The sequence below is a fragment of the Pseudophryne corroboree genome, chromosome 1 (genome assembly GCF_028390025.1).
Source record: "Pseudophryne corroboree isolate aPseCor3 chromosome 1, aPseCor3.hap2, whole genome shotgun sequence".
NCBI lineage: Eukaryota > Metazoa > Chordata > Amphibia > Anura > Myobatrachidae > Pseudophryne > Pseudophryne corroboree.
Genome location: NC_086444.1, coordinates 670,138,246 through 670,163,275, shown reverse-complemented (window position 1 = coordinate 670,163,275; position 25,030 = coordinate 670,138,246). Strand labels below are relative to the sequence as shown.

General features: G+C 47.2%; 1 protein-coding gene across 1 annotated transcript in view; it reads right to left on the bottom strand.

Moving 5' to 3' along the window:
* Nucleotides 1-25,030, bottom strand: part of LOC134906534 (disintegrin and metalloproteinase domain-containing protein 10-like) — a 286,183-nt gene that overhangs the window by 27,440 nt on the left and 233,713 nt on the right. Inside the window, exon 14 of the mRNA XM_063914722.1 lies at nucleotides 19,235-19,452. Within this exon, the coding sequence (XP_063770792.1) occupies nucleotides 19,235-19,452 (218 nt within the window). The remainder of the gene's footprint in view (nucleotides 1-19,234; nucleotides 19,453-25,030) is intronic.

Here is a 25,030-nt window from a genome sequence, read left to right as displayed (position 1 = left end):
TCCTAAGCATAACCAGCCTCGGACTCTTTGAGCTGGTCCTGGTTATAAAAATACGGGGGGAAAATTGACAGGGGTTCCCCCATATTTTAACAACCAGCACCGGGCTCTGCACCTTGTCCTGGTCCAAAAAATATGGGGGACAAAAGACGTAGGGGTCCCCCGTATTTTTAACACCAGCACCGGGCTCCACTAGTCAGAAAGATAATGCTCAGCCGGGTGACACTTTTATATTGGTCTCTGCGGCCCTGGCATTACCCCCCCAACTAGTCACCCCTGGCCGGGGTACCCTGGATGAGTGGGGACCCCTTAAATCAAGGGGTTCCCCCCTCCAGCCACCCAAGGGCCAGGGGTAAGGCCCGAGGCTGTCCCCTCCATCCAAGGTCGGCGGATGGGAGGCTGATAACCTTTTGTGTTAAAAAAAGAATATTGTTTTTTTGTAACAGAACTACAAGTCCCAGCAAGCCTCACCGCAAGCTGGTACTTGGAGAACCACAAGTACCAGCATGCGGGGGGGAAACGGGCCCGCTGGTACCTGTAGTTCTACTACAAAAACAAAATACCCAAATAAAAACAAAACACACACACCGTGATAGTACAGTTTTATTAAACATACATGCACACTTACTTACATACATACATACTTACCTATGTTGACACGAAGCAGTCGGTCTTCTTCTCCAGTAGAATCCCGGGATACCTGTAAATAAAATTATACTTACAAAAAATCCGGGGTAGTTCGGTCCTCTTCTTATAAATTATAATCCAGGGATTTGGTAAAATAAAAAAATGGATTACCCGAACCACGCAGTGAAAGGGGATCCATGTTTACACATGGCTCCCCTTTCCCCGACTGGCGGGACCCCCCGTGACTGCTGTCAAAGAGGGTCCCCTCAGCCAATCAGGGAGCGCCACGTCATGGCACTCTCCTGATTGGCTATGCGCTCCTGAGCTGTCAGTCAGGCTGCGCACTGTAGATACAATGTAGCGCATAGGTGCTCCATTATATTTAATGGTGGGAACTTTGCGGTCTGCGGTAGACCACGAGGTTAAGTGGGGCCAACCACAAGAGTGACCCCACTTAACCTCGTGGTCTACCGCAGACCGCAAAGTTCCCACCATTGGATACAATGGAGCACCTATGCGCTACATTGTATCTACAGTGCGCAGCCTGACTGACAGCTCAGGAGCGCACAGCCAATCAGGAGAGTGCCATGACGTGGCGCTCCCTGATTGGCTGAGGGGACCCTCTTTGACAGCAGTCACGGGGGGTCCCGCCAGTCGGGGAAAGGGGAGCCATGTGTAAACATGGATCCCCTTTCACTGCGTGGTTCGGGTAATCCATTTTTTTATTTTACCAAGTCCCTGGATTATAATTTATAAGAAGAGGACCGATCTACCCCGGATTTTTTGTAAGTATAATTTTATTTACAGGTATACCGGGATTCTACTGGACAAGGGGACCGACTGCTTCGTGTCAACATAGGTAAGTATGTAAGTGTGCATGTATGTTTAATAAAACTGTACTATCACGGTGTGTGTGTTTTGTTTTTATTTGGGTATTTTTTGTAGTACAGCTACAGGTACCAGCGGGCCCATTTCCCCCCCGCATGCTGGTACTTGTGGTTCTCCAAGTACCAACTTGCGGGGAGGCTTGCTGGGACTTGTAGTTCTGCTACAAAAAACAATATTTTTTTAACACAAAAGGCTATCAGCCTCCCATCTGCCGCCCTTGGATGAGGGGGACAGCCTCGGGCTTCACCCCTGGCCCTTGGGTGGCTGGAGGGGGTGACCCCTTGATTTAAGGGGTCCCCACTCCTCCAGGGTACCCCGGCCAGGGGTGACTAGTTGGGGGGGGGGTAATGCTAGGGCCGCAGGGACCAATATAAAAGTGTCCCCCGGCTGTGGCATTATCTCTCTGACTAGTGGAGCCCGGTGCTGGTGTTAAAAATACGGGGGACCCCTACGTCTTTTGTCCCCCATATTTTTTGCACCAGGACCAGGTGCAGAGCCCGGTGCTGGTTGTTAAAATATGGGGGAACCCCTGTCAATTTTCCCCCCGTATTTTTACAACCAGGACCGTCTCAAAAAGCCCGAGGCTGGTTATGCTTAAGAAGGGGGACCCCACGCAATTTTTTTCTGAATTTTTAACACTTTAAACACTTTTTTTAAGGTACACAATGAAGCCCTGCACGGATCTCACAGATCCACCCGGGATTCATTGTGTTTTGTCAGGCAGTGTCTTACTAATCACTCCCTTAAACACTGCCTGACATTACGAATCACATCGACATCGGAAAACACGAATGTGGCAAACTCGGCATCCTAGTAAATTACCGTATCAGGATTCAAAAAGTTGCAGTAAAATGCACCCGATAAAAAATGAGTTTAAACACAACACAAATCGACTCAAACACGAATATTAGTAAATATACCCCATAGTTTGTTCCAGACACAAAGTTACTTGCGTTTTTTTTGCTTTACTTATAAACATGAATCAGGCCCACTGACCACTAGGACTTTCAGTTCTTTTACATCTATGTGAGACAGAGGTGTAAATTTACTAAGAATCATGTTTTGTCAAGGTTGACTTAAATTTACTAAGAATTGCATTTTACGAATTGTGTTTTCCGATGGTCTATGCCATTGTGTTTGATCATGTGCGAGTTCAGTTGTACTGCTCCGAAACCAACAGACCTGTCTGTAAAGCTGTGTTTTCTGCTTCTCTATGTAACAATGTAATTAAATGGTTTCCTCATGCTATGCTCCATTCAGGGGCGTATAAATAGCAATGTTGCAACTTCCACCATGCACAAACAGCATACAGCCTTATAGCATTATGGGGGACATGTACTAAGCGGTGATAAAAGTGGAGAAGTGAGTCAGTGGAGAAGTTGCCCATGGCAACCAATCAGCAATGACATAACATTTATAATTTGCATACTATAAAAGCATACAGAGTATCTGATTGGTTTCCATGGGCAACTTCTCCACTGACTCACTTCTCCACTTTTATCACTGCTTAGTACATCTCCCCTTATATCTCAAACAGGCCATCCGCAGGTAGAGTAAAAGAATTGACTGACATCATAAACAGGAATGGTTATTTGACCAAGTATAGAAAATATTGTGAATAAGCTGAGGGTTTTCTACATATTATTGCTCTTTTCAGTTTTTAGGACCAAACATTCAAGTAAATCATTAGAAACCAAGTAGGAACAATATAAATGGCACTTACAATACTACAATGTTTGGGTAGAGGAGGGGGGGGTAAAATATTTACCTACTATGTCTGGCTGTGGGAACTTATAACAGTCACTCGGAGGGGAGTGAGCAGCGGTATGTTAAAACTGTATGGGGGGGGGGCGGCGGGATTAGAAAGAGAGGGAGAGAGGAGGGAGGGGGGGAGAGAGGAGGGGGGAGAGAGGAGGGGGGAGAGAGGGGGAGGGGGGAGAGAGAGGGGGAGGGGGGAGAGAGGAAAAAGAGTTATATCTGTTTACTGGGGGAGTGGGTGCCTGTCTTAGATGTGTGTATTGGAGGGCTCGGTGTATTGGTGGGCTCAGTCATATGTGTGTACTGAAGGGGGTCAGTCATATATGTGTACTGGGGGGTCAGTCATATATGTGTACTGGGGGGTCAGTCATGTGTGTACTGGAGGAGGTAAGTCATATGTGTACTGGGGGTTCAGTCATATGTGTACTTGGGGTTCAGTCATATGTGTGCACTGGGGGTCAGTCATGTGTGTACTGGAGGGGTTTAGTCATATGTATGTGTCAGGCTCCGGAGCCTTACCTCCGTCGGGTGCTCCTGCGGGTTACCATCCCGCTGGTTGGCGCGGCGGCAGGGAGCTGCTGGCGGCGGGTCCTTCTGGACGGATGTGCAGCTACCAAGGGCCTGGGGCCGAGGGTCTGGAGACCTGGGCGCTGCAGCAGGGATCGATGCAGTAAGGTCCTCTAGTGGTGACACAGTATAATGTGTCAGAGACAGAAGCTGGCTAAAGCTGTGTGCTAACAGCTAAGTATGTCTCCTGTGCTGGGGGCAGCCATGTTGGAGACCAGAGTATTACCAATGAAGTTCTCAATCTGTGTCCAGCCGATCCTGCTTGTTCTCCCCTTACAAAAGGGGTCTGGCTCAGAGGGAGAGTGCCAGTGCTTCATGTTACCTCCTTGTGAAAGGTTCTCCAGCTCTGTGCTCCCAGGTTACTTCTGGTTCCCTGGTCCTGGTTGCTCTCATCCATCGGTTACCTAAACGCTGCTGCAGTCCTGCTGTCTAAGTCCGTTGCCACTCGTGGAAACACTCACGGGGTCCCAGGTCGTAGAGGAGCTCCAGGTGCTAACGGTGGTTTCCACAGACGTATTCATTTCTTCAAAGTCCAAGTTCTTCAGCCTCGTCTTTCAATCACAAACAACAGTCCTCATTTCTTCAAAGTCCAAGTTCTTCAGCCTCGTCTTTCAATCACAAACCACAGTCCTCATTTCTTCAAAGTCCAAGTTTTTCAGCTTCGTCTTTCAATTACAAACCACAGTCTTCATTTCTTCAAAGTCCAAGCTCTTCTGCCTCGTCTTTTAATCATTAAACACAGTCTTCAGTTCTTCTTTACCGAAGTTCTTCAGCTTCACTCTGCAAGTCATTTAACCATATACTTCTTCCAGTTTCTTCATGGTATCTTGGGGGCAGTGTCCGGGTAAGTACTGGGAGCAGTTCACTCCGGACTGGTCGACCTTCTCTTCAGGGCTGTTTCTAGCCAATTTGGCTCCCAGTGCGAGATTTAAAAATGCGCCCCCCCATGACATAAAAAAATGTACCCCCCCCCACACACACACACACACACCTAGATTTAAAAAAAAACTTGCCCGCGCACCTGGCAAGGGGCGTGGCCTCATTTAAATGGGTGTGGCCTCATTTAAATGGGCATGGCCTCGTCTGAAAAGACTACCTCACAATCCAGTTTTTGACCCTGCTCCAACAGATCACGACCACCAAAGGAAAAAAAAATTCTACCATATTAAGCCCCACACAGTAATGCCCCCTGCACCATATAATGCCACACACCGCAATGCCCTTGATACATTAAATCCTCACACTACGGCAGGCAAGAGTCCCCATTTCACACATTACGGCAGGTGTCCCCATTTTACACATTGAGAGAGAGAGAGAGAGAGAGAGAGAGAGAGAGAGAGAATACTTACAGAGGCGATTACCGCTCTTCGGCCCGCCTCACCAGTCGCTCCTCGCACCGGCCTTTCCCTCTTCCTAACTTGGATCCCCCTCTGTACTCCGCTCGGGGGGGGGGGGAGTTTTGCGGAGTGACGGGGTTACGTCGTGATGTAATGACGCAACCGCATCATTCCGTGAAGCTCCGCCCCCCGAGCGGGTTACTCGGGGAGAAATAGGAGGGGGAAGCAGGGAGCCACAGTTAGTGCCGCGGCGGGCGCCCAGTGCGGTTGCACTGCTCGCCTGCCCCAAGAAACGGCCCTGATTCTCTTAGCCCCAATCTCCAGCGGTGCGTCCTTGTGCAGAGATCAGGGCTAAGAGAAGGTCGACCAGTCCGGAGTGAACTGCTCCCAGTACTTACCCGGACACTGCCCCCAAGATACCAAGAAGATTCCCATCCACAAGGTACACCTAAGTGCACTTAGCTACGCAGACGAGCGGGACGCCACTCTCCGTTGGACACTCGTATCTGTTTTCATTCATTTCCACTTGTCATCTCGCTATCCAGACTTCATCAGCCTTAGGTTCAAGTCCTGGGCACAGTGAACAGCACTGACCCAGAGCTGAACACCATGTATTACAGAACAGTATCCGTTGATATTATTTTTAACCTCAATTTGATCATTTGATAGCGCTTAATTCACTGCAGATTTATTGCAGAATTACTGTTTATTATTACCTTTGTATTGTTTTTACTAGTAAAGTATTGAAGCTCACCAGTTTGTGGAACGTTATAAACATTACACATACCCTTACCATATCTGTTTTTTTTTATAAGTCAACATCTATATTATGCAGACAACATTTAGGGCCGAGTGCAGCACCATAAATAGATTGTACTGGTGGGTCAGTCATATGTGTGTACTGGAGGGGGTCAGCCTTGTGTGTACTGGGGGTTCAGTCATGTGTGTACTGGAGGAAGTCAATCATATGTGTACTGGGGGTTCTGTCATGTGTGTACTGGAGAGGTCAGTCATATGTGTGTACTGGGGAAAATATGGGAGAGGAGATTTGTGCATACTGGAGGAGGGCAGTCATATGTGTGTACTGGGGGTTCAGTCATGTGTGTACTGGGGAAAATATGGGAGAGGAGATTTGTGCATACTGGAGGAGGGCAGTCGTATGTGTGTACTGGGGGTTCAGTCATGTGTGTACTGGGGAAAATATGGGAGAGGAGATTTGTGCATACTGGAGGAGGGCAGTCATATGTGTGTACTGGGGGTTCAGTCATGTGTGTACTGGGGAAAATATGGGGAGGAAGGTCATCATAAAGTCACACAAGCTGCTGACTGCCAATATATCAGTGCCAGGCAGAATGTTTCTGTTTTTTTAATTATATTTTCTATTTATTGCACCTCCTGATTGTTTTTATAATTAGTGAGATCAGCAGATAGAAAGGGAGTGACATTATGTAAATATGTCCCTTTTGTAGTTATTTTATGTAGCAAGCACCATTAAGGCATAGTATATAGCATTATTGGACTGATTGTGAGCCAGGTGCAGTGGCGTGGTGTTTTCCGTCTGAGTTGCATCGCGCATACGGTGTTGGTTCAGTGTCGCAGTTCATATTCAGTGTACTAGAAATGTGTTGGACATTCCTGTGTGGTTACAGGGGCCTGGCTAGTCAGACTCAGATGTAATGTAGTATGAGCGTGTTGCTGATAGTGATGTGCACCGGACATTTTTCGGGTTTTGTGTTTTGGTTTTGGATTCGGTTCCGCGGCCGTGTTTTGGATTCGGACGCGTTTTGGCAAAACCTCACCGAAAATTTTTTGTCGGATTCGGGTGTGTTTTGGATTCGGGTGTTTTTTTACAAAAAAAACTAAAAAACAGCTTAAATCATAGAGTTTGGGGGTCATTTTGATCCCATAGTATTATTAACCTCAATAACCATAATTTCCACTCATTTCCAGTCTATTCTGAACACCTCACACCTCACAATATTATTTTTAGTCCTAAAATTTGCACCGAGGTCGCTGGATGGCTAAGCTAAGCGACACAAGTGGCCGACACAAACACCTGGCCCATCTAGGAGTGGCACTGCAGTGTCAGGCAGGATGGCACTTCAAAAAAATAGTCCCCAAACAGCACATGATGCAAAGAAAAAAAGAGGCGCACCAAGGTCGCTGTGTGACTAAGCTAAGCGACACAAGTGGCCGACACAAACACCTGGCCCATCTAGGAGTGGCACTGCAGTGTCAGGCAGGATGGCACTTCAAAAAAATTGTCCCCAAACAGCACATGATGCAAAGAAAAAAAGAGGTGCACCAAGGTCGCTGTGTGACTAAGCTAAGCGACACAAGTGGCTGACACAAACACCTGGCCCATCTAGGAGTGGCACTGCAGTGTCAGGCAGGATGGCACTTCAAAAAAATTGTCCCCAAACAGCACATGATGCAAAGAAAAAAAGAGGCGCACCAAGGTCGCTGTGTGACTAAGCTAAGCGACACAAGTGGCCGACACAAACACCTGGCCCATCTAGGAGTGGCACTGCAGTGTCAGGCAGGATGGCACTTCAAAAAAATTGTCCCCAAACAGCACATGATGCAAAGAAAAAAAGAGGCGCACCAAGGTCGCTGTGTGACTAAGCTAAGCGACACAAGTGGTCGACACAAACACATGGCCCATCTAGGAGTGGCACTGCAGTGTCAGACAGGATGGCACTTCAAAAAAATTGTCCCCAACCAGCACATGATGCAAAGAAAAAAAGAGGCGCACCAAGGTCGCTGTGTGACTAAGCTAAGCGACACAAGTGGCCGACACAAACACCTGGCCCATCTAGGAGTGGCACTGCGGTGTCAGGCAGGATGGCACTTCAAAAAAATTGTCCCCAAACAGCACATGATGCAAAGAAAAAAAGAGGCACACCAAGGTGGCTGTGTGACTAAGCTAAGCGACACAAGTGGCCGACACAAACACCTGGCCCATCTAGGAGTGGCACTGCAGTGTCAGGCAGGATGGCACTTCAAAAAAATTGTCCCCAAACAGCACATGATGCAAAGAAAAAAAGAGGCGCACCAAGGTCGCTGTGTGACTAAGCTAAGCGACACAAGTGGTCGACACAAACACCTGGCCCATCTAGGAGTGGCACTGCAGTGTCAGACAGGATGGCACTTCAAAAAAATTGTCCCCAACCAGCACATGATGCAAAGAAAAAAAGAGGCGCACCAAGGTCGCTGTGTGACTAAGCTAAGCGACACAAGTGGCCGACACAAACACCTGGCCCATCTAGGAGTGGCACTGCGGTGTCAGGCAGGATGGCACTTCAAAAAAATTGTCCCCAAACAGCACATGATGCAAAGAAAAAAAGAGGCACACCAAGGTGGCTGTGTGACTAAGCTAAGCGACACAAGTGGCCGACACAAACACCTGGCCCATCTAGGAGTGGCACTGCAGTGTCAGGCAGGGTGGCACTTCAAAAAAATAGTCCCCAAACAGCACATGATGTAAAGAAAAAAAGAGGCGCAATGAGGTAGCTGTGTGACTAAGCTAAGCGACCCAAGTGGCCGACACAAACACCTGGTCCATCTAGGAGTGGCACTGCAGTTTTCTAGCGAGAGGATGAGTGCTTCCATCCTCATGTGAATCTGAACCACTAGCCATGAACATAGGCCAGAGCCTCAGCCGTTCCTTGCCACTCCGTGCCGTAAATGGCATATTGGCAAGTTTACGCTTCTCATCAGACGCTTTCAATTTTGATTTTTGGGTAATTTTACTAAACTTTTGTTTTTTGGATTTTACATGCTCTCTACTATGACATTGGACATCGGCCTTGGCAGACGACGTTGATGGCATTTCATCGTCTCGGCCATGACTAGTGGCAGCAGCTTCAGCACGAGGTGGAAGTGGATCTTGATCTTTCCCTATTTTAACCTCCACATTTTTGTTCTCCATTTTTTAATGTGTGGAATTATATGCCAGTATCAATAGCAATGGCCTACTACTATATATACTGCGCACAACTAAAATGCACCACAGGTATAGAATGTAGATGGATAGTATACTTAATGACGACACAGAGGTAGGTACAGCAGTGGCCTTCCGTACCGTACTGCTATATATAGTATACTGGTGGTCACTGTGTCAGCAAACTGCAAAACTAAAATGCACCACAGGTATAGAATGTAGATGGATAGTATACTTAATGACGACACAGAGGGAGGTACAGCAGTGGCCTTCCGTACCGTACTGCTATATATAGTATACTGGTGGTCACTGTGTCAGCAAACTGCAAAACTAAAATGCACCACAGGTATAGAATGTAGATGGATAGTATACTTAATGACGACACAGAGGTAGGTACAGCAGTGGCCTTCCGTACCGTACTGCTATATATACTGGTGGTCACTGTGTCAGCAAACTGCACAACTGAAATGCACCACAGGTATAGAATCTAGATGGATAGTATACTTAATGATGACACAGAGGTAGGTACAGCAGTGGCCTACTGTACCGTAATGCTATATATTATATATTATATACTGGTGGTCACTGGTCAGCAAAACTCTGCACTGTACTCCTCCTATATAATATTATACTGGTGGTCCCCAGTCCCCACAATAAAGCAGTACACTGAGCACAGATATGGAGTGTTTTTCAGGCAGACAACGTATACTGGTGGTCACTGTCAGCAAAACTCTGCACTGTACTCCTGCTATATAATACAGCTGCTCCCCAGTCCCCACAATTAAGCAGTGTGAGCACAGATATATGCAGCACACTGAGCACAGATATGGAGCGTTTTTTTCAGGCAGAGAACGGATAACTGGTGGTCACTGATCAGCAAAACTCTGCACTGTACTCCTCCTATATTATACAGCTGCTCCCCAGCCCTCCCCACAATTAAGCAATAGTGCACAATCAAGTTCAACAATAACGGAGAGGACGCCAGCCACGTCCTCTCCCTAACATTTCCAATGCACGAGTGAAAATGGCGGCGACGCGCGGCTGCTTATATAGAATCCGAATCTCGCGAGAATCCGACAGCGGGATGATGACGTTCGGGCGCGCTCGGGTTAACCGAGCCATACGGGAGAATCCGAGTATGCCTCGGACCCGTGTAAAATGGGTGAAGTTCGGGGGGGTTCGGTTTCCGAGAAACCGAACCCGCTCATCACTAGTTCCTGATAGTAGTTACGTATAGAGACATTGAATTGCTCACATTGGCCATACTCAGATGGATGATCTGCACATAGCATGGGGCTGGTGAAAGTGTCATTGGTGTGACTGATGGTGGCGTCTAAAGACGCACAGCAGTGCAAGACAGGCTGCATTAACTTTTTTCATGTCATAAAAATGTGAAGTCTATATATATATATATATATATATATATATATATATATATACAAAACGAGTTCCTGCACTCTCACAATAATGTAGTCAACTGCTGGGGTGCCTATCAAAGTCCAGTCACAAAAGAGACTGGGCCCATAGTACAATACAGGAAATCCCACCTGTGTGGGAAAAGATAGCACTCTCCAGACTAAGTATTCAATAAAGTCAAAAGTAAATTTAATGCAAAAGATAGTCTCACAGTTTATATGAGGTCTCAAGCGATCTCCAGCAATGTCCAACGTTTCGGTCCCTGGCGGGGCCTTTTTCAAGGAACAAACAGAGTCAGCAGTGGCAACAGTGCAACATCAATTCAGCTTTGCAGGGAAACTGGAGACACAGATGGAGCCTCACCGGCCCCTGCTAAATACCATAGTAATTGGCGCTAGCCACGCCCCCAAGATGGCCGCCGGCCGTATGGAACGCAGAGCTGGACCGCATGTCTGTCACCTCCCCCGGAGGTGGGCTGCATCCAGCTAACGATGGGCACAGTGTAACATCCTAGTCGTCAATGGCCGAGACAGAACCGCGTGCGAGGCGCATCGCGTCACTTCCGGTGACGCGATATCACCATAGCAGCGGCTCCGATACCCGGAAGCCGCCAACGTCAGTCACTGAAGCGCATGTGGAACGCACCGCGTCACTTCCGGTGACGCGATGTGCCGAGCATCTGTAGTGTAAATAAAAGACATTAGTGTTAACTGCTGCTGGCGTTGTGTTAATGTGGCTGGCCACAATTAATGGGGATATAGGGCTGCAGTGAGAACATTAATTTAAGGTCTATGTTGCATATATTACAGTTGCAACAGGGTAAATATAGTAAGATAGTATATAATGGTATAGCAAAGGCCGGTGAGTACACTCAGGGGGGTACACACTATGTGCAGTTAGGTGCAAATACGAGGTGCAAATAGCATGTGATATTCAATAAAAATATATAACAGTGGTTTAAACATGCAGTGGGAGAATTGTCATTAACAAGAAAAACATATAATGAATACATTATGCATGATCCTGTAACAGGTCATGTACTGTTTTAGCTAATACGGGAATAGGTAATCCAAACTCTACTTCAGGAAAATTGACAAGGGGTTATTTTCATTCATGCCCCTCGGGGCTATCGTATCAAGTCTATGGATCCACATACTCTCCCTTTTCTTCAATAGTAGGACACGGTCTCCACCCCTGATGGCTTATCGTAAATCGGCTAACCTGAAGCAGCTACTTCTGAGACCTATGGCCAGCGCAGGGGGGACACAAAGTGCCACTTGGCTACATGAGAGACGGCCAGGCTGCTTTAGGTGCACTGGCTGCACAACCTGTAGGGCCATGCTCACGGGTTCACATTTCCCGCATCCACACTCGGGTCGCCCCATAGCGATCAAATTCAGACTTCACTGCGCCATGGACCATTTGATTTATATTTTGACCTGCCCCTGCGGGCTATACTACGTGGGAATGACCGCAAGACGGTTTAGGGATCGCATGGCAAACCACAGGACATCTATACACCAGGCCATTGCCACAGGCTCGGCAGTCCTACCTGTAGCCAGGCATTTTATGACTTCTAAACACCAGGTCTCTGACCTACGATCTAAGCTGATTGACTGGATACCGCCACCACGATAGCCCCGAGGGGCATGAATGAAAATAACCCCTTGTCAATTTTCCTGAAGTAGAGTTTGGATTACCTATTCCCGTATTAGCTAAAACAGTACATGACCTGTTACAGGATCATGCATAATGTATTCATTATATGTTTTTCTTGTTAATGACAATTCTCCCACTGCATGTTTAAACCACTGTTATATATTTTTATTGAATATCACATGCTATTTGCACCTCGTATTTGCACCTAACTGCACATAGTGTGTACCCCCCTGAGTGTACTCACCGGCTTTTGCTATACCATTATATACTATCTTACTATATTTACCCTGTTGCAACTGTAATATATGCAACATAGACCTTAAATTAATGTTCTCACTGCAGCCCTATATCCCCATTAATTGTGGCCAGCCACATTAACACAACGCCAGCAGCAGTTAACACTAATGTCTTTTATTTACACTACAGTTGCTCGGCACATCGCGTCACCGGAAGTGACGCAGTGCGTTCCACATGCGCTTCAGTGACTGACGTTGGCGGCTTCCGGGTATCGGAGCCGCTGCTATGGTGATATCGCGTCACCGGAAGTGACGCGATACGCCTCGCACGCGGTTCTGTCTCGGCCATTGACGACTAGGATGTTACACTGTGCCCATCGTTAGCTGGATGCAGCCCACCTCCGGGGGAGGTGACAGACATGCGGTCCAGCTCTGCGTTCCATACGGCCGGCGGCCATCTTGGGGGCGTGGCTAGCGCCAATTACTATGGTATTTAGCAGGGGCCGGTGAGGCTCCATCTGTGTCTCCAGTTTCCCTGCAAAGCTGAATTGATGTTGCACTGTTGCCACTGCTGACTCTGTTTGTTCCTTGAAAAAGGCCCCGCCAGGGACCGAAACGTTGGACATTGCTGGAGATCGCTTGAGACCTCATATAAACTGTGAGACTATCTTTTGCATTAAATTTACTTTTGACTTTATTGAATACTTAGTCTGGAGAGTGCTATCTTTTCCCACACAGGTGGGATTTCCTGTATTATATATATATATATATATATATATATATATAATAAAAACAATTTCCCAAGTGCGCTAAATAAAAATGTATCTACAATGATTCTTCCAGTGTTGTTTCCATGAGTCAGAATTGAATACTGGAGAAGATTTGTGTCTGGGAACCTGTAACGGACACCCCTCACCAAGATGATCACCCAAACAAAAGGCCCAAGGCCAATTAGTAAAATATTGTTTTAATAACACATGTTTAAACAAATTCAATTTTCACATAAAATTCATCATATAATGTTTACAAAGATGTATTTAAAATTATGACAATAAAGGATAACCAGTAAGTTTGTTGTGTGGTCTTTAACTCTAGATACTCCCTCACCTTTTTCAAGGTGCGAGCTCAAAAGGGAGTATCTTCACAAACTATGCTGGAAACTCCTGACTGACAAACCAACGCGTTTCGTCTAACGACTTAATCAGGGGTTAACAAGTATATAAGGCAGGCTTATCTATTATTGATAGATTTATGTGTGGAGAATCACCACCTTGGATATAATGGTAGAAAAAGATTATCTTAAGTTAGCTCCTGATAGGAGCTTTCTCGGTGGTTCCTATTTAGGAATCCTGATGATCCTAGGTATAAAATTCTGCCTTAAAAATAATTATTCGGGACTGCTTTGTGGAGCTCCTTATGGGGACTATTGATTGAGGTTCCCTTTAAAAATACTGGCAGTCAGATTTTGACGCACTGCCTGAATAAGATATCCAGATTTCACAATCAGGACTATTTCTGATTCAGGTATTAGCCCGTATACAGGGTACTTCAAAAAGTATAAGGCTGATTTGACAATCACAACACAATGAGAACCTCCTCAGTGAAAACTCACAGAATGGATCCTGAGAAAATCTGGCTGTGTGTGGAAGTGACAGAAAGCCATTATACCAGACACAAATCTTCTCCAGTATTCAATTCTGACTCATGGAAACAACACTGGAATCATTGTAGATAAATTTTTATTTAGCGCACTTGGAAAATTGTTTTTATTCTGTATGCTATTGAGGTCTTCCAACAGGGACCTCTCCCGTTGTGCTGCTTAGAACTGGGCGTAAGATAAAGATACTGTTGTGTTATATATATATATATATATATATATATACACTGCTCAAAAAAATAAAGGGAACACTTAAACAACACAATGTAACTCCAAGTCAATCACACTTCTGTGAAATCAAACTGTCCACTTAGGAAGCAACGCTGATTGACAATCAATTTCACATGCTGTTGTGCAAATGGAATAGACAACAGGTGGAAATTATAGGCAATTAGCAAGACACCCCCAATAAAGGAGTTGTTCTGCAGGTGGTGACCACAGACCACTTCTCAGCTCCTATGCTTTCTGGCTGATGTTTTGGTCACTTTTGAAAGCTGGCGATGCTTTCACTCTAGTGGTAGCATGAGACAGAGTCTACAACCCACACAAGTGGCTCAGGTAGTGCAGCTCATCCAGGATGGCACATCAATGCGAGCTGTGGCAAGAAGGTTTGCTGTGTCTGTCAGCGTAGTGTCCAGAGCATGGAGGCGCTACCAGGAGACAGGCCAGTAAATCAGGAGACGTGAAGGAGGCCATAGGAGGGCAACAACCCAGCAGCAGGACCGCTGCCTCCGCCTTTGTGCAAGGAGGAACAGGAGGAGCACTGCCAGAGCCTGCAAAATGACCTCCAGCAAGCCACAAATGTGCATGTGTCTACTCAAAAGATCAGAAACAGACTCCATAAGGGTGGTATGAGGGCCCAACGTCCACAGGTGGGGGTTGTGCTTACAGCCCAACACCGTGCAGGACGTTTGGCCTTTGCCAGAGAACACCAAGATTGGCTAATTCGCCACTGGCGCCCTGTGCTCTTCACAGATGAAAGCAGGTTCTCACTGAGCACATGTGACAGACGTGACAGAGTCTGGAGACACCAAGGAGAACGTTCTGCTGCCTGCAACATCCTCCAGCATGACCGGTTTGGCAGTGGGTCAGTAATGGTGTGGGGTGGCATTTCTTTGGGGGGCTGCACAGCCCTCCATTTGCTCTCCAGAGGTAGCCTGACTGCCATTAGGTACCGAGATGAGATCCTCAGACCCCTTGTGAGACCATATGCTGGTGCGGTTGGCCCTGGGTTCCTCCTAATGCAAGACAATGCTAGACCTCATGTTACTGGAGTGTGTCAGCAGTTCCTGCAAGATGAAGGCATTGATGCTATGGACTGGCCCGCCCGTTCCCCAGACCTGAATCCAATTGAGCACATCTGGGACATCATGTCTCGCTCCATCCACCAATGCCACGTTGCACCACAGACTGTCCAGGAGTTGGCGGATGTTTTAGTCCAGGTCTGGGAGGAGATCCCTCAGGAGACCATCCACCACCTCATCAGGAGCATGCCTAGGCATTGTAGGGAGGTCATACAAGCATGTGGAGGCCACACACACTACTGAGCCTCATTTTGACTTGTTTTAAGGACATTACATCAAAGTTGGATCAGCCTGTAGTGTGTTTTTCCACTTTAATTTTGAGTGTGACTCCAAATCCAGACCTCCATGGGTTAATAAATTTGATTTCCATTGATAATTTTTTGTGTGATTTTGTTGTCAGCACATTCAACTATGTAAAGAACAAAGTATTTAATAAGAATATTTCATTCATTCAGATCTAGGATGTGTTATTTTAGTGTTCCCTTTATTTTTTTGAGCAGTATATATATATATACATATATATATATATATATATAGGTGTATATATATATATATATATATATACATTTTTATATATATATATATATATATGTGTGTTTGTGTGTTAATATACAGTATGTATATATATGTATGTTTATATGTGTATGTATATATATATATATCTATATATCTATATCTATCTATCTATCTATCTATCTATATATATATATATATGTGTATATATCATATGTAGAAGCAGGGCCGTAACTAGGTGTGTGCGAGTGGTGCCTCGCACACAGCGCAGTGCCTTGGGGAGCGCACTTTCACTGCCCTGTTTCAGTACCTTCAGTCAGACATTGCTGAAACTGCAGGCTCCATTTCCAGCGCCATAACGTCACGCACTGAGGTGCCGAAGCGCCGAGGGCCAGCCGATGCATTCAAGTCCCAGACAGCCTCAGTACACCAGGCTCAGCTCCACTGTACGGAGCATCAGAGCAGTGAGGACCCACCAGCACATCCCAGCCGCAGGCCCCCTCAGCTCCACCGTATAGCGCATCGGAGCGGGGAGGACCCGCCAGCACATCCCAGCAACGGGCCACCTCTGCTCCACTGTACAGCGCATCGGAGCGGAGAGGACCCGTCAGCACATCCCAGCCGCAGGCCGCCTCTGCTCAACTGTACAGCGCATCGAAGTGGGAAGGACCCGCCAGCATATCCTAGCCACAAGCTGCCTCAGCCCGCCCCAGCACAGCAGCACCAGTACAGCCAGTGTCACAGTGCACAGAGGATTAAGTAGAGGAGCATGCAGGCTGTCCGAGACAGAGATAAGTTGGAGGTGTCTCACAGGGGACAGAGGGGTCCATTTACATGGAGACAGGAGGTGGGGGTGCATTTACATTGGGGTAGGGAGAGTATGTTTACATGGGGACGGGAGGTGCATTTACATGGGGACAGGAGGTGGGGGTGCATTTATATGGGGACAGGAGGTGGGGGTGCATTTACATGGGGGAAGGGGGTGGGGGTGCATTTACATGGGGGCAGGGGGAGTGCATTTACATGGGGACAGGAGGGGGGGGTGCATTTACATGGGGACAGGAGGGGGTACATTTACATGGCAACAGGGAGGTGCATTTACATGAGGACAGGGAGAGTGCATTTACATCGCAACAGGGGGGTGCATTTACATGGGGACAGGAGGGGGTACATTTACATGGCAACAGGGAGGTGCATTTACATGAGGACAGGGAGAGTGCATTTACATCGCAACAGGGGGGTGCATTTACATGGGGATAGGAGGGGGTACATTTACATGGCAACAGGGAGGTGCATTTACATGAGGACAGGGAGAGTGCATTTACATCGCAACAGGGGGGTGCATTTACATGGGGACAGGGGGGCATTTACATGGGGACAGGGGGAGTGCGTTTACATGGGGACAGGGGGGTGCATTTACATGGGGCAGGAGGGGGGTGCATTTACATGGGGACAGGAGGGGGTGCATTTACATAGGGACAGGAGGGGGGTGCATTTACATAGGGGCAGGGGGAGTGCATTTACATGGTTACAGGAGACTGCATTTACATGGGGACAGGAGGGGTGCATTTACAATGGGAAAAGATGGCTGCAGTTACATGGGGACAGGTGGATGCAGTTACATGGGGACAGGTGGATGCAGTTACATGGGGACAGGGGGAGTGCGTTTACATGGGGACAGGGGGGTGCATTTACATGGGGACAGGAGGGGGGTGCATTTACATGGGGACAGGAGGGGGGTGCATTTACATAGGGGCAGGGGGAGTGCATTTACATGGTTACAGGAGACTGCATTTACATGGGGACAGGAGGGGTGCATTTACAATGGGAAAAGATGGCTGCAGTTACATGGGGACAGGTGGATGCAGTTACATGGGGACAGGTGGATGCAGTTACATGGGGACAAGAGAATGCCGTTACAGGAGGCTGGAAAGGAGGCAGAAAGCTGGCATGATGGCAGGAGACAGGGTAGTAGCAGGAAAGAAAATACTGAAAAGATTGGGCAAGAGGCTGAAGGGGCAGGAGACTGGGGACACAGAGCAGGTGTTGAAACAGAGTGTACGAGTCTCATTGAACGTCTGTAATATGAGGATGACATTTGTTATATTCCTACACAAACAGACGTCTTCAGGACCAGGTGATTTCCTACATGAATAGCGACTGACGGCACCGTCTGCCCATGAAGGATCAGTTTCTTCAAAGGTTCCCCATTGCAGAGAAACCAACATATAGGTAAGGTGTATTTTTATGTACTACACACAAAAAACAGTATAGATTTTTTTTTTAAGGGGGCTCTACAGGGATCTAGAACTGGCCCTGTCCACCCTCCATCATCAGTCGGCTCTGGAACCAATTACGGACTCTACAGTATCCTTTCTTGGGCTGGAGTGGGCAATACTGTCTGCATGAGGCAAGGTGCTTTTTCACTAGCACTTATGGAGGGAAGAAGGTTGAGGAAAGAAACAAAGAGGCAAGTACGTGGGGAGATGCTAAAACTACAGATGCTGTTAAAGAGGGGGAGAAAATGAAGAAGGGATAGAGTGAGGTAAAGAAGAGGGTGATGGTAATGAGGGGGGAGCTGTAGTCAGGTAAAATGGGACTAGATGGGGAATGAGGTAGCTAAAGAGGAAGTAAAAATATAGAGGCTGGTGTTGAGGGAGGAGTAAGCAATATAGTCACATAATGAGAGTAGTGAAGGGAGTTAGATGAGCACTGGCCATGCCCCCACTGTAAAATGGGAGGCATGGCCAGCAATCGCTGCATTCCTGTGAAGCCACACACCCTTTCTCATATGCCACGCCCCCTTTTTGGCGCCGCACTGCTTCACCGCGCAGAATGTATACTTTACCTCCTGTGAATGTTTGGGGGTACAGTTAAAATCTGCAATAAGAAAAATAACCTGCTCAAAAAACTACTTAAAAGAGAAAAGAAAAAACTTTTTGGGGGGAATCACGCTTCATATAAATAATGTGTGTGTTACAATATTACTTTTATCAAAGCTTGAACTATAGGGCTAAATGTAATAGCCTGTGAGAAGCTGAAGGTGCAGGACTTTGTGCGAGAATACCTGTATTTTTAAAGAGGCAATCATTTACAAGGTAAAACCAACCTGGTTATACCATGTAAATGATTTCTGCTTTAAAAATATGGGCATTCTCGCACAAAGTCCCGCATCTCCAGCTTCTCACAGGCTATTACATTTAGCCCATTGTTCCACAGTGATTGTTGGAGTTTCAGTGCAGAATCTCCCCCACCTTACTTTGAAAAAACATAGTTTTAATTAAATCTTCCATCCTTTCATCATTCTATATTGTTAAATGAAACATAATTACCTTCATCCAGGCTGCAGGGTCAAACTCTATCAAATTCAAGAAAGTATTTTTGAGTCTGGCAATTGGCCCATCTGCATCAACAAGTCGGCAGACATGAAATTTATCACAATATCCTTGCCTTTGTCCGCACGGTGTGCCAGGAGGAAGTACGATGACTGTCCTCCCAAAAAGATGTTGCAGCTGTGTGGAATATGTGCTTTTACAGGAATCCTCATCACCTGTCAATCAATAATAGAACACTTCTTCAGACTGTATCAACAATCCAGTTATTACAAGAGTGTACATAAACATATTGCCAACAGTCAGTGTAAGACTGGGGTGTGAAGGGCCCACCAGGGAATGCAGTGGGGTCCAGTTTCAGGGGTTGTGGCCAGTCTCCAAAGGTAGTGTGGCCATCCACCACATTGGTTTACCTAACCATCAAAAAGCCTGGGCACCTTGATAAATATATCTAGTACATACTGCTAGCACATGCATGATAATGTACAGTACCCTATTAATCACAGGAATGCACTGTAGAGAATACACCATAGTCCTGTGCAGTATAATCTAACATATGTGTAATGTATAAGGCAAGTAAACAGTCTGGAACTCTATCCCTAAAGGAGGAGGTAAGCCTCCTAGCAGTGGGGCCCACCAGGTTTTCCCCTGTACCCCTGTGGGCCAGTCCAACCCTGTCAGCAGTTTCATTCAAGTGCTCCTTACACAAAATGAATGTGTCTTGGTAAAGAATTAAGTAGAGATGAGCGCCGGAAATTTTTCGGGTTTTGTGTTTTGGTTTTGGGTTCGGTTCCGCGGCCGTGTTTTGGGTTCGACCGCGTTTTGGCAAAACCTCACCGAATTTTTTTTGTCAGATTCGGGTGTGTTTTGGATTCGGGTGTTTTTTTCAAAAAACCCTAAAAAACAGCTTAAATCATAGAATTTGGGGGTCATTTTGATCCCAAAGTATTATTAACCTCAAAAACCATAATTTCCACTCATTTTCAGTCTATTCTGAATACCTCACACCTCACAATATTATTTTTAGTCCTAAAATTTGCACCGAGGTCGCTGTGTGAGTAAGATAAGCGACCCTAGTGGCCGACACAAACACCTGGCCCATCTAGGAGTGGCACTGCAGTGTCACGCAGGATGTCCCTTCCAAAAAACCCTCCCCAAACAGCACATGACGCAAAGAAAAAAAGAGGCGCAATGAGGTAGCTGTGTGAGTAAGATAAGCGACCCTAGTGGCCGACACAAACACCGGGCCCATCTAGGAGTGGCACTGCAGTGTCACGCAGGATGTCCCTTCCAAAAAACCCTCCCCAAACAGCACATGACGCAAAGAAAAAAAGAGGCGCAATGAGGTAGCTGTGTGAGTAAGATAAGCGACCCTAGTGGCCGACACAAACACCGGGCCCATCTAGGAGTGGCACTGCAGTGTCACGCAGGATGTCCCTTCCAAAAAACCCTCCCCAAACAGCACATGATGCAAAGAAAAAAAGAGGCGCAATGAGGTAGCTGACTGTGTGAGTAAGATAAGCGACCCTAGTGGCCGACACAAACACCGGGCCCATCTAGGAGTGGCACTGCAGTGTCACGCAGGATGTCCCTTCCAAAAAACCCTCCCCAAACAGCACATGACGCAAAGAAAAAAAGAGGCGCAATGAGGTAGCTGTGTGAGTAAGATAAGCGACCCTAGTGGCCGACACAAACACCGGGCCCATCTAGGAGTGGCACTGCAGTTTCACGCAGGATGTCCCTTCCAAAAAACCCTCCCCAAACAGCACATGACGCAAAGAAAAAAAGAGGCGCAATGAGGTAGCTGACTGTGTGAGTAAGATAAGCGACCCTAGTGGCCGACACAAACACCGGGCCCATCTAGGAGTGGCACTGCAGTGTCACGCAGGATGTCCCTTCCAAAAAACCCTCCCCAAACAGCACATGACGCAAAGAAAAAAAGAGGCGCAATGAGGTAGCTGTGTGAGTAAGATAAGCGACCCTAGTGGCCGACACAAACACCGGGCCCATCTAGGAGTGGCACTGCAGTGTCACGCAGGATGTCCCTTCCAAAAAACCCTCCCCAAACAGCACATGACGCAAAGAAAAAAAGAGGCGCAATGAGGTAGCTGACTGTGTGAGTAAGATAAGCGACCCTAGTGGCCGACACAAACACCGGGCCCATCTAGGAGTGGCACTGCAGTGTCACGCAGGATGTCCCTTCCAAAAAACCCTCCCGAAACAGCACATGACGCAAAGAAAAAAAGAGGCGCAATGAGGTAGCTGACTGTGTGAGTAAGATAAGCGACCCTAGTGGCCGACACAAACACCGGGCCCATCTAGGAGTGGCACTGCAGTGTCACGCAGGATGTCCCTTCCAAAAAACCCTCCCCAAACAGCACATGACGCAAAGAAAAATAAAAGAAAAAAGAGGTGCAAGATGGAATTGTCCTTGGGCCCTCCCACCCACCCTTATGTTGTATAAACAAAACAGGACATGCACACTTTAACCAACCCATCATTTCAGTGACAGGGTCTGCCACACGACTGTGACTGATATGATGGGTTGGTTTGGACCCCCCCCAAAAAAGAAGCAATTAATCTCTCCTTGCACAAACTGGCTCTACAGAGGCAAGATGTCCACCTCATCATCATCCTCCGATATATCACCGTGTACATCCCCCTCCTCACAGATTATCAATTCGTCCCGACTGGAATCCACCATCTCAGCTCCCTGTGTACTTTGTGGAGGCAATTGCTGCTGGTCAATGTCTCCGCGGAGGAATTGATTATAATTCATTTTAATGAACATCATCTTCTCCACATTTTCTGGATGTAACCTCGTACGCCGATTGCTGACAAGGTGAGCGGTGGCACTAAACACTCTTTCGGAGACTTCCGGTTCCGGCTTCATGGAGACCTGAGCTCCGTTTTGAGCTCCGTCCCCCGCTCCCCATCAGACACCTTTTACTAGGCTTTTAAAGCCTCGTTTGGAGCCCGGAGTCCTCCTGCAGTGACCTTGCACCCCCGTAACCAATATGGACCGCTTTTTAGCACCGCTGACGCCGCAACCCCAAACGGACCAGCAGCAGCAGCAGCCGCCGCAGCCTCCACGCCAGGAGAAGCGCCGGGCTGCAGGGACCATGCAGGCAGATTCTGCAGTGGAGAGTGCACCCCCTCTGCATAAAAAATCCGCGGCCGAAGGACCTGGGGGACACGTGAGTGCGGGCTGCGATGCCCCTGTGACCTACTCAGAGGTGGTAGCAGCCATTACAGCTACCATGACTCCCCTTCTATCCAAAGCAGTAGCTGATATCACTAGTCAGCTACAACATTTGACCCACAGGGTTTCTAACACGGAACAACAGATCAGCGTAGTATCCCATGACATAGGAGACTTGCAACACACCGTGAAACGTCTCACTAACGATTCCTATCAGATGTGGAACAAGATAGACGATATTGAGAACAGATCGCGTCGAAATAATATTAGGCTGGTCGGCCTCCCTGAATCTATCAAGGGGCCCGCTATGGCCCATTTTGTCCGCAACACTCTACCCTCGCTTTTAGGCATAGAGGCGGTTTGCCAGGACATGGTAATAGAGAGGGTCCATAGGGTAGGACCGACTCCGACCCCCAACAGGCCGAGACCCCGCGTTACCCTGTTCCGCTGCTTAAATTACCTACACAAAATGGAGATATGGTCAGCCTCTCGCAAAGCTAAATCTTTGTCATGGGAAGGACATAAGCTTCATATTTTTCAAGACTACTCCGCTGAATTATCACGGGCCAGGAAATCCTTTTCCCCTGTTTGCTCTCAATTAGTCGCTGAAGGGCGCAAATTTGGCCTGTTATATCCTGCCAGGCTTCGCATTTATGACGGGTCTTCATTTAAGGACTTTTCCACCCCGCCTGACGCTGTGGCTTACCTCCAGGAGCTGTCCCAGGCCAAGGATGCAGACATCTCTGATTCAGCTAAATGAAGGACTGTGCTCCTTGTTCTAAACTGCCTTATTAAGCTCTCCCTGTTCTGCATGATTCCATGTCTGTTTAGTGATTTCAGAGTTTAAACCGCTAATTTTTTTTTCCTCACTCCACATTTAGTGGCTCATTTTCTCTACATTATAAGTTATCTCAATATTCTTAGGTGTAACGCGCTGCCAGGACCTACGGGCCTCAGTTATACAGTTATACAGTTTTACATCAGAATTTTGTAATACGTTAGGGATCGGGGGCGGACACGCCCCTCCGTGCTGGATGTGTGTCCTTTTTGATATGTTACTCTATGTGCTTTTACTTGGAAGTCTGGCATCAAATGCTGGCATTTGTATGCCTCTTTTCATTTATGCTCCCTATCTCCCCTCCCGCACACCCCTCCCCTCCTTCACTGCCTGGTATCCCCCTCCAATCCCAGGGGGCGCTGTCCTACCCTATGTAACTTGGCGAGACCGAATGATATCCTTAGACATCGTTATGCTAAAAGTTCCCCTCTGTGTCTTTTTACGCTTTAAGATGATGTTTCTTTTTTTCCCTGTTCCCTGCAGGGATGCCTAGTCTACGCTATGCAACCTGGAACGTTGGAGGAATTAATTCTCCGGCGAAACGCAGGAAAATATTGATTTTCTTACAAAAATCTGGCGTGGACGTGGCATTCCTCCAGGAAACTCATTTGACTCCCGCTGAATCTGCAAAACTGGGAATGCTAGGATGGTCTGTATTGGCGTCCTCTTCCTACAGTTCCAAGGCAAGAGGAGTGGTTATTCTGGTAAAACGCAACCTGGCTCATGAGGTACACCGCGTGGTTACTGACGATACAGGTAGATATGTGGTGGTCTCGGTGGATATATTGGGCAAGAGGCTCACGCTGGCTAATGTATATATTCCCCCTCCCTATTCTAAGTCATACTTCCAGAGCTTGATTACCCTTCTGACCCCCTTCATGGGTGACAATTTGATCATTGGTGGAGATTTTAACCTGATTTCTTCCTCCATATTAGACAGATCAAACACCCGCGGGACCCCTCCTCCACTCCCTAAGGTTGGCATCCCCCTCTTCACCTCCACCTTACAGGTTATTGACATGTGGAGAGCCCTGTACCCAACAGAACGAGAATACACCTGTCTCTCAGCGGCGCATGGCTCTCTCTCTCGCATCGACTATTTCTTCATCTCTCATGCTCTTTTCCCTCAGGTCACAGACTGCTCTATCGCCCCCATCTCTCTGTCAGACCATGCTATGATTTCTTTGACTATCCACTTTCCAGATGACGGAGACACGACTAGGCTATGGAAATTTCCAAATAGATTCTGTCATTCTGATACTTTCAAGTCCTTCTTGGAGGCTGCTTGGGACGACTATTACTCTACCAATTCTGAACATCTTCAGACGAATCCCTTTCTGTTCTGGATGTCAGCGAAAGCAGTTCTCAGAGGGGCGATTATGTCCTTTACCGCAGCCTCCAACAAGAATTTTTCAAAGCAGTATCTGACGCTCCAGAACGCCCTCACTGCGGCCTTTCAGGCATACAAACAAATCCCTTCACCAGCCACTAAGCAAACATATCTACTCACAAAAACCCACTTTGACGAACACATTTCCGAAATGGGAAATAAATACCTTTTTTCTGTCCACTACAAGTTCCACAAATTCGGGAACAAGTCTGGCCGCTTACTCTCTAACTTACTTCGTGGCACATTTTCACCTGCCGTGGTTCACCCTCTCCGCACACAGCAAGGCACACTGACTTCCACAAACAAACAGATTGCACATATTATGCAGTCTTACTTCTCCCAATTATACTCAACCACCATTCCAAA